Source organism: Sturnira hondurensis, unplaced genomic scaffold, assembly GCF_014824575.4.
Source record: "Sturnira hondurensis isolate 20B ecotype Veracruz unplaced genomic scaffold, ASM1482457v3 Scaffold0006383, whole genome shotgun sequence".
Lineage (NCBI taxonomy): Eukaryota > Metazoa > Chordata > Mammalia > Chiroptera > Phyllostomidae > Sturnira > Sturnira hondurensis.
This window is the reverse complement of record NW_028079014.1, coordinates 785,965-795,488: the sequence shown is the minus strand read 5'-3', so window position 1 is coordinate 795,488 and position 9,524 is coordinate 785,965. Positions and strand designations below refer to the sequence as shown.

The 9,524-nt window shown below is 67.3% G+C and overlaps 1 protein-coding gene across 1 annotated transcript; it reads right to left on the bottom strand.

The window, feature by feature from the left end:
• Positions 1–1,057: 1,057 nt before the first annotated feature.
• On the bottom strand, positions 1,058–8,979 carry CTSD (cathepsin D). The gene is made up of 9 exons (XM_037047826.1): positions 8,805–8,979; positions 6,832–6,991; positions 5,167–5,290; positions 4,634–4,752; positions 3,157–3,380; positions 2,594–2,716; positions 2,170–2,314; positions 1,985–2,083; positions 1,058–1,900 (listed from the first exon to the last, which is right to left on the bottom strand). The coding sequence occupies exons 1-9, from the start codon at positions 8,870–8,872 to the stop codon at positions 1,733–1,735; spliced, it is 1,230 nt and encodes a 409-aa protein (XP_036903721.1). The 5' UTR covers positions 8,873–8,979; the 3' UTR covers positions 1,058–1,732.
• Between the last annotated feature and the right edge of the window lie 545 nt (positions 8,980–9,524).

Below are 9,524 nucleotides of genomic sequence, written 5' to 3'. Positions count from 1 at the left end.
TCTGGAGACCCGACAGAGGATCCACCCGAGAGGGCCCTGCACGGTGAGGTACCGGCTGTGGATCTGTGGGGCGGGGGCACAGGGCTGGGCCAGCTGGGTGGCTGACAGAGGGCGTCCTCAGCAGTCCCAGCAAGCAATGGCAGGGGGCTCTGGCCCCTGGGCCTCTCAGGGCACAGTAACTGGCTGTGATGACACCATCCCCTGAGAAACCCTGCCAGGCCCTGCAGTCTGCCCGCTCCAGGCTCAGGTTTCAGGCGCAGAGAACTCTGGGTGCGCACTCACTGGCCTTGCTGCCTCTGGTTGGCTTTTCTTCAGCAATGGTGGCCATGCAGGCTTAGCTCTGAGTGCTGTGCCCCGCAGGTCCCCCTCCAGTCAGCCCAGCAGAAGCCCCAGAAAGGGCCCTGCCCCCCAGTGGGTGCTCAAACACCCCTCTGTTCCTCAGAACCTCCCAGCTGCACAGCTGCACAGGAGCAGCTGCCCCCACCTGGCCGAGGCCCTGAGCCGGGGGCTGGGGGGTCACTTTGGCCTCAGGGGATTCCTAACCCCAACCCCTGAACCCTGTGGACCCTGGTGGACTGGTTCAGCCCTGGCCTCATGCAGAAGCCACTTCCGAGCTGGCAACAAGGAAGCCAGGCGGGAGGCAGGCTGCCCGCTGGCCACCAGCCCTACAGAGGTGCCCTTCCTAGGCCCAGACGGGGTGTGCAGGGGGCCTACAGGGCACCAGGGACCCTGCGGCTGAGTCTCCTCGGAGCAGGAGCATTCTCCAGGACAGCCTGGCAGTCACGCCTCAGTGATGGCTATGCGAGGGTGGGGCCCTGTGGCCTCTGGCCCAGACCACACCCTGGTGGTCACGGGTCCAGGCCAAGGGACAAGCAGGCACCTGCCTCTAGAGGCAGGGCAGCCAGCTCGAGCCTCCAGGGTCCCGGGAGCAGTGCACCCCTGCTCTGAAGCCCTTTGAATCAGCCCCCAAATGCCAGTGTCCCCCACCCCTTTCCCCATACCTGGATCTAGGAGTACCTGCCCCACCAGGCAGAAAACGCACATCCACACACAGGAGGCAGCCTCGGCAACTTTATTTTCACATCAACTTCGGCTCCTGGCCATTCCAGAGGGGAAAGACTCAGAAAGGATCCGGGCCAGCACCCCCCCTCCCGCCCCACCTCGGGCCAGACAATGCCCTCCCTGGTGGGGACAAGGACCAGGGTGGCCCACAGGTGTCAACGGGCTGGCTTCTGTCCCCTCCCACTGCTTCCAGCTCCTCCCTGGTGGTCCCCAAACTCCAGATGGCCCTGGGTGGCCAGGCCCGAGACAAACCAGACAGACAGGAGAGCCACCCAGCAGCGCGCAGCTGCAGGCCCTGGGCCGGGCAGAGAAGGAACCGGAAGGCAGCCGGCCCAGAGTGGGGGCCCAGCTCAAAGAGGCCCGGCCCGGGTAGGACACCGGCGGCGGGCACACAATGGAGGGCCACTGAGCCGAGCCGGGTCTCCCCAGTGTGAGGGGCCCCAGCTCCCCAACACACAGGCAGGCAGACAGGCGGCATTCTGAAACCAGGGAAGGAAACACTCCAGAACAGCGGCGGCTACCGGGCCAGCAACCTGGAGAACTGGGCCGAGAGCAGGTGAGTGTGAGTGTGTGAGTGTGCAAGTGTGTGTGGGGAGGTGGACACCAGGAGGGCAGGCAGCCGCCACCTCCTCCCGCGAACTCTCCTTTCCCGCGGGCGGCAGGTGGGCGGCTACAGCCTGACGGCCTCGGCCAGCCCCACACGGTTCTCCTCTCGGTCGAACACGGCGTAATAACGGCCGATGAAGACGTCCCCCAGGATCCAGAGCGGGCCCGCGGGCGGGGGGATGTCCATGCCCATGAAGCCGCTGAGGCAGATGCTCTTGCCACCCTGGGACACCTGGGAGGGCGGGAGTGTCACTGCGGCTGGACGGCCCACCCCCGCCACCTGGGCGCGGCCTCCGCCTCCCGCCCACCCCCTCACCTTGAGTGTGTAGTCCTCCGCACTGAGCTTGTAGTCTTTGCCCCCCAGCTTCAGGGTGACCTCGGGCAAGCTGGACACCTTCTCACAGGGGACCATGTACTGGAGGAGAGGGCAGCATGTAGGGGACAGCAGTCTGGGCGCCCCCGTGCCCCTGTGCCCCCGCACACCCCACCCAGCCCACTCACCTCTCCCTGGATGAGGGGCACAGCCCCAATGGCCTTCTGCAGCTCCCGCACCTCCTCCACGGGGCCCACGAGCAGGGAGGTGCCCGTGTCCACGATGGCCTCGCAGCCCTCCTTGCACAGGGTCAGGCCGCTTCCCACGGCCACTCTGCAGGGGGAGTGGTGTGAGCCCCCACAGCCCTGGGGACCCCCCTTTCTCAGGACAGGGCCATGAGAGGAGTCGACGCCAGGGCCCATAGGCCAAGAGCAGGTTCCAGGCCCTGCGTGGCCGTGCGGAGAAATGGGCACCGGAGGCACCTGGGGCCACAGGGCACTTGGGGCCACAGGGCACTTGGTCCAGGCTCATCCCATTGCCACCATCCCCCGGGACCCCTGCCAGGGCCCGAGGGCCCCATCGTGGCCCCTCGGGGCTGAGCCCTCCACTCACTCATCCATGTGGACCTGCCAGTAGGCCTTGCGTGTGACGTTGAGGTAGGCGATGGGGCCCTTGTAGTACTTGGAGTCCATGCCACCCAGCATCAGCTCACCCCCTGGCTGTGCGTTAGGGTCCCTACGAGGAAAAGGAGGGGAAGTCGGCTCCCTGCGCACCCTTGGTCCTGCTGGAGAGGATCGTGTGGGACAGGGACAGGCTGGGGCCAGGAGGTCAGGGGTGGGTGGGGCAGCCCCAGAGCCCCGGCCTGAGCAGGGGCCTTCCTGGCCTCGAAGAGATGGAAGAGTCTAGAAAAGGCACAAGAAGGAACAGAACTTCTCATTCCCAGGGGAGAGGCTCAGACCCCACACCCTATGTGGGGTCTGCCGGCCTAGCCGTGTGTCCAGCCCCACACATGGGCCTCCGGGTCAGCTTAGGACGGCCAGGGTCAGGCCAGCGGCCACAAGGGGAAGAAAATGCTACAGCCCAAGGAGGGGAACCAAGGCGGGCTTCCAGGAGGAGGTACGCCAGGCAGCCTGAGTCAGGCCAGCTCATTCCTGGCCCTGGCGGGGCCTGCCCACCTGTTCAGGTAGAAAGAGAAGATGTTCTTGTCCACCAGCTTCTGCTGCATGAGGTTATCGAAGACCGGGAGCACGTTGTTGACGGAGATGCGGGGGTAGGCCATGCCCAGGATGCCGTCGAACTTGGCCGCGATGAAGGTGATGCCTGGCTGCTTGGTGGCCTCCCCGAAGATCTGCCTCTCCACCTTGACACCGGCGCCCGATGAAGCTGAGTTACAGGGCACCTGTGGGCCATGGGGAGTCAGTGTGTGCGGCCCTGGGCCCCAGAAAGGCTGTCCCCGCTTGGCCACTGCCCACTGCCTGGCACTTGGGACCACTAGGGCAGGGAGACAAGGGCTGGCCACAGGCGGGGTGGGGGGCCACGACTGGGGGGTGGGTCTGCACTCTGGAAGGCCCTTGTCAACAGGGTTGGAGGGGAGGGCCAAGAGGGGCCCCTTCTCAGCTCCAGGCCCACACCCCCACCTGGGCAGCTCCTGTCCCAGGAAGGACCGAGAAGCTGGGACCCCACAACCCCACCCACTGGCAGAGAGGCCCCGCCCCACCCCTCGAGGCTGCAGGCAGACAGCAGGATGTGGGGACACACGGCCTGTGCGGTGGGGACACTGGAGGAGAGTGTGTTGGGCCACATCCTGCTGTGGGCCGGAAGAGAACCTAGAGAGTGTCCAGCACAGACGCAGGCTGGGGGGCGGCCCTCAGGGTGCCGTGGGAAGGTGCCCACAGACCCTCGGGTTGGCATGGACGCAGGCTGCCTGTGTTTGGGACAGAGGCATGCGATGGGGGAGGAACTGCCCCGAGCTCGCTGCCTTCCTGCACCTCCAGGCGCTGGGGCTGGGGCTGGGGCTGGGGCTGGGAGGGGCCTGTCTCCCTGGGCTGTTCATCCCCCCAGAACTCCCGGGCCAGTCCCGAGTCAGCTCCACATCCAGAGGCCGTCAGGGGCCCACAGACCCATCCTCAAAGGGGGAGCATGTCCTGCGCTCAGCCGGTAGACCCCCGCCACAGCAGGCGGGACCCCGACGGCGCCCCTGGCCCTTCTCCTGCCCACCCCCCATGCCCTCTGTGGATAACCCTCTGCCAACTGCCCGAGCCCCCCCTGCAAGGCTGGCCCCAAACACCCAGCTGGTACCTCAAACCCAGCCCTCCCTCCTGCCTGCCCACCCAGGGGTCCCAGTCCCAGGCTTGCACCTGTGGGCCGGGCCTCGGCAACCGCTGGGTGTTGAAACCCTGGCCATGTCAGAAGCCCCTCCCCTCCCACTGTCCCCCAGGCCCTGTGTGGCTGGGTCCACACTCCCTCTCCCTCTGAGCACTCAGGGCTCTTCTCACCTCCAGGCCCCACCTCCCAGCTCAGCTGATGGGGGCGGGGCATCCAGGCCCACTGCCCCTCCAGGGTCCAGGCAAGCCCCTGCCCTGGGCAGGGCTGGGGTCCCAGCGGAGGGAGGACCCCCACTTCGGTGAGATGGAGCCGGGCAGAAGGACTCACCGACACGGTGTCCTGGCTCAGGTACCCGGAGAGGCTGCCGGAGCCGTAGTGGATGTCGAAGGAGGTGCCGTTCTTCACGTAGGTGCTGGACTTCCCGCTGTTGTACTTGTGATGGATCCCTGCGCACGCAGCCCGTCAGCCCGCTGCCTGCGGCCTCCAACCCTGACCCCGCACCGTGGCCGGCTGCCCTCCCAGGGGCCCAGGGCAGCAGGCGGACACCCCTAACCGTTGTCCCAGCCCTGCCAGCGACAAGCCCACGCCTGGCTCCATCCTCGGCCCCCGCAGTCCAGGCACAATGAGAAACGAGGCCGGCAGGGACGGGCGCACCGGACAGCGGGAGCCCTGGGATCGGGGCCTGTCTGGTGTGGCCAAGAGCTGGAAGCAGCATGTTGTCCGGTGCCCTCTGCCCCAGCACCCACCTCACAGTCACAGGGCACAGGTGGGAGCTGAACAGCAGCCCCCAAGGCCTCGGGCATACACGCAGGGTGGGTGGGGGCAGTGCGCCCTGGGCTAGGACGCGGGGCGCAACTTACAGCAGGCAAAGTCCAGCAGCTTGCAGTGGATGGAGGGGACCCACAGATTGGACGAGCCGGTGTCGAAGACGACAGTGAAACACTGCGGGGGGGTCCCGATGCCGATCTCCCCGTAGTACTGGGCCTGGGGAGGCAAGGTCCCTCAGGGCGGGGGGAAGGGCGCCCACCTCCCAACGGGGCCTCACCGTGGGGGGGAGGGGCTCCGAGCCTCCGGGGCACAGCCCCACCCCAGCCTGACCAGGGTGAACATAGAGAAGACCTCCCCCGCCACTTAAACCAAGAAACCAGTGGTCTAGTCAGTTGGGAACGCTCCGCCTGCTCCCTGAGCCTCAGGTGGGAAGGGCCTCTGTGGTACAGGGGTCCAGGCGCCCAGAGGAGAGAGCGCGCCTCCCAGGGTGGGGGCCAAGTCAGGGGCCTCAGTTCCCACCCTGTCCCTGCCCTTTGGGGCCAAGCCTGGAGAACTCCCAGGAAGAGGATCTGGTGGCCAAAAGAGAAGGCACATCCTGGAGACTTGGAGCACCTCCGTCGCCCTGACTCCGGCCTCGGTGCCCATCTGCACGCGTGGGCAGCTGGGGGCTCTGGGGAGCATCGGGGCACGAACCCTTCTGAGCTCGAAAGAGAAGCCCCACCCCTGGTCCTCTTATAAATGAGGAGGTGCGGGCACTCTTGAGAATGGGGTCCCCCGGGCCCTGCCTTCCCCAGGGGAAGGAGCCTGGGACACCAGCTGCCCCAGCAGTCTCCCAGTGGTCCCCTGGGCCACCTCTCCTGGCCACCGGGCTCCAGTGGCCCCAGCAGCTGCTGAGTCATGACCCAACAAAGTGTCCAGATTCGGGGGTGGAGCATGACTCAGCAAGTAGCCGAATGTGTGGGGACGGAGGACAAACAGGAACTGATCAGCTTGTCTCCCTCCACTGGCCCAGTCACATGCCCGTGAGGCTTCGGCTTCCTGGCACGGCCGGGGCCCCAGCCAGCCAGGACAGAATGCACAGCTAGCCAGCCCAACCCCAGGTGGACCAGAGGCAGGAAGGCAGTGAGAGGCTGGCTCCCTGAGACTCAGGGTGGAGCCTGGAGAAGGTGGCCCCAGCAAGGGGCGCAGGCTGACCAGGCCCCAGCCTGCCGTGTGGCTTCTGGAATGCTCTGCCTCTGAGCCTCTCTCCCGGCTCAAGAACAGAGGCTCACGCTGGGTCATGGGCAGCCCCGGGCCTTCGAGCAGGAGGGGCAGGGACCCAAGCTCCAAGGCCATTAGCGACACCCCACGGGGGCCCAGATGCCCAATCTCAAGGGCCCTGGGATGCTCTGGAGGGGCAGGCCTGTCTCGATTCCCAGTTCCTCTTCGCCCCGCTCCCTCACCTCAGTGGGTGAGGCTGCCCCAGTCCCCACAGGCTGGCTTCAAGGAGACCCCTGCCCAGCTCTGAGCCATGGCTGGTGGCCTGCAAGGCTAGATGTCATAGAGGTGACAAAGCCACCCCAGCCCTATCCTCTCAACTGGGCAGGAGAGCCTGGGCCGTGCGGACCCTGAGGTGAGAGCCCTGCACTGGGCAGGAGGCGTGGCCAGTGGAAGCTCCGCCCCTGCAGCGTAGGTCACTGCTCAAAACCACTGGCTCACAGGGGGCTTTCCCTACACCAGCAGGTGTGCCTGGTGTGGACACCGCACCCCACACTCACGTCCATGTAGTTCTTCAGCACCTCAGGGACTGGTCCCCCGACCAAGGCGGGCTCCCCCTGGGCGTACTTGGAAATGGGGCCCTTGGCGACCAGATGTTCCACAGGGCCCGCCACCTCCGACATGGTCCGGCGGATGGATGTGAACTTGTGCAGTGGGATTCTGTCAAGAGGAGGGGTCCCGGCTCCTTAGGGCAGGGCTCGCCTCTGCCCCCCCACACCGCAACCCTCCACTCACATACCCAGGCACCACAGCCAGAGGCTGGTGGCATCTGCTCTCCCCCCCCTCAGCTGTCAGGGGCTGCAGACACCTCCCCCCACCCCCCGTCTTCATCCCCACTCCTGTCTCCCCTGTGACAGTGGCCGGTCGGGTCCATAGGCATCTGTGGCCACCTGTCAGCCCTGCCCAAGCCCCACCCACCTGACCCTCTGGCTATGTTCCCACAAGGACCTGAGGCTGACATAATCCCCACACCCCTGCCTGTCCTCCCTGGGGTGGCCAACCCCTGGCATCAGACTGGACGTCAACGTTGCTCCCTCTGAGTAGCCCTCTGTGAGCCCTTCAGTCACCGGTCACATTGCTGTCTCCTTCCATCACCTGTCACTCTCCCTTCCCCAGGAGAGAGATCCCAGAGGGCTAGACGGGACTCAGGAGCGTGGTCTGTGCCCGCTGCCAGCCAGCTGTGGTGCACGCCTCCTGGTGCCCCTCGGGATGCCCCGCACAGGAGCCCCTGCCTCCCAGCACAGGCGCCCCTCAGAGAGCAGAGGCAGAGGTCCCTGCCCTGGCCTGAGCTCACTCCCTGCTGTCCTGGTGTGGGAGGTGGGGCAGGAGGGCCCACCTGAGTCAGGTTACCCAGTGGGATGGCAAGTCTCCCAGCCGAGGGCCTCGGGAGCTCGAGGTGTCGACCAGGAGAAGGGGCCCCCAGCCTCTGTGTGCTGGGGGGCTGGGGGAGCCTGAGTGTCCTTCCCATGGGGCAGCCATCGGCCCTCTAGGACCTGGGGGTGTGAGGGCCTGGCTCTCGCCCACTGCTCTCCGTCCCTCCGGGGGAGGTCTGTGGGTGGGGCCCGGGCAGGACCAGGCCTGCAGCTGCTCCCCCACCGCTGCTCCAATTGGGGCTACTCACCCCCAGGCTGCAGCCCACGCAGGGCAGCCCTTTGGCAAAGGCCCAGCCCCACTGGGCCCCCAGCCGGCTCCCCAGCCTCAGCGCCTCACCCACCTGCCCACGGGCAGAAGGCCCACAGCACAGGTGGAAGACTGTGGGCCCAGGCCCCATACAAAGGTTCCCCGGGGACGGCTTGCCCTGCTGGGGGGGCAAGAAGCCTGGCAGGGTGAGCGACCTGGCAGGGTGAGCGGCCCGGCAGGGTGAGCGGCCCGGCTTGGCCAGGCTGGCACAGCTGGGCACAGCCCTAGTCCGGGCCCGGCCACCGGAGACCTCACCCGGCACAGGGGCACAGGTGCTCCTCACTGGGTCAGAGCCCCAGCCCCAGGCCTGAGGCCGCGCACCCAGGCCTTCTCCTTAGGCCGACTCCCTCCCTGTGGGCGTCTGGGTCTCCTCGGGCCAACCGCTCTCCCAGCCCAAGGCCTGCGATAAGATCCCACGTGACAAACCAGTGGGGGACAAGCCCCAGCCCTAAGCGGGAAAGTGACTCGCCCAAGTTCAGGCCTTAGGGGCCAACACCCAGGGGTCTCCCGATTTGCACGCAAGGGCCCTGGATACAGACACAGCCATAACTGTCCTGGGGGGGGCGCGGTCAACGCAGAGCCAGGGCCACCCTCCCTCTACCCCGGCAGAGAGGGAGGAACAGGGGTCGCCAGCGGGGGGTTCTCGAGCGAACGCTGTCTGCACTTGCACAGCGGCCGCGCCCAGCCCCACCCGAGGGTGGCCCTGTAGGGGGCCGCGCGGATCCCAGCTCGCGGTGGGGGCTGCGGGGGCGCACGGAGGTCACTGGCGGCGCACGCCACCGGCGGACTTTACCTGACCAGCGCGCCGGCGGGCGCTGCCAGGAGGCCGAGGATGAGCACCAGCAGGCGTGGGGGCTCCATGGCGGCGACAGCGTCGGGACCAGGCGGCCGGGTCAGAGCGGAGAGCCCAGAGGTCGTGCGCTTATAGACCCGATGACGGCGCAGCCCGGCAGGATCAGGTGACTGGCTTGTTTGCTCCCGGGCTAGTCACGTGGGCCACCGCCGGCGTGCGCGGGTGGATCCTGGGCGGGGCTATCCTAGGCCACGCCCCCTCCTGCTGTTGGCACGCCCCGCCGGGTCCTCACTCGGACTTGCCCCCACTCCCAGACTCGCCGGTACCCGGCGTAGGCGCGACAGCAGCAGGTCCCCGGCCTGAGCCGAAGGGTCCCGGACCTGGACCCCTGGACGCCTGCAGCCGCGCAAGACCCGGAGCCGTGGCTCCTTCCCGCCGCAGGCCCGTGGAGTGTGCGTGGATGGTGCCCCACAGCCCTCCACGGCCCCCAGGGCGCCCCACTCCACTTACCCCGGTGCTGCTTCTCCACCTGCGCCCTCCGCCGGCGCCCCTGTACCTCCCATTCCTCCTTTGCTCTGGGCATCCTCGGGTACACCCCTGAAAGCCGGGGGCGCCCTCAGCCTCCCTTTCCAAGTGTCCACGACCTGCCCTGCTCCCCAGAGCAACACATGTCGTGGCTCCAGCCACTCACAGGGCCGGGGGTGGGGGGGGGGGTAGTGA

Excerpts from the sequence above, each read along its gene's own strand:
- CTSD (XM_037047826.1), bottom strand. The coding sequence starts at position 8,872 with ATGGAGCCCCCACGCCTGCTGGTGCTCATCCTCGGCCTCCTGGCAGCG. Across the intron at positions 5,291-6,831 it reads TGCTGAAGAACTACATGGAC|GCCCAGTACTACGGGGAGAT; the intron begins GTGAGTGTGGGG and ends TTGCCTCCCCAG. Across the intron at positions 1,901-1,984 it reads CGGAGGACTACACACTCAAG|GTGTCCCAGGGTGGCAAGAG; the intron begins GTGAGGGGGTGG and ends CCGCCCTCCCAG.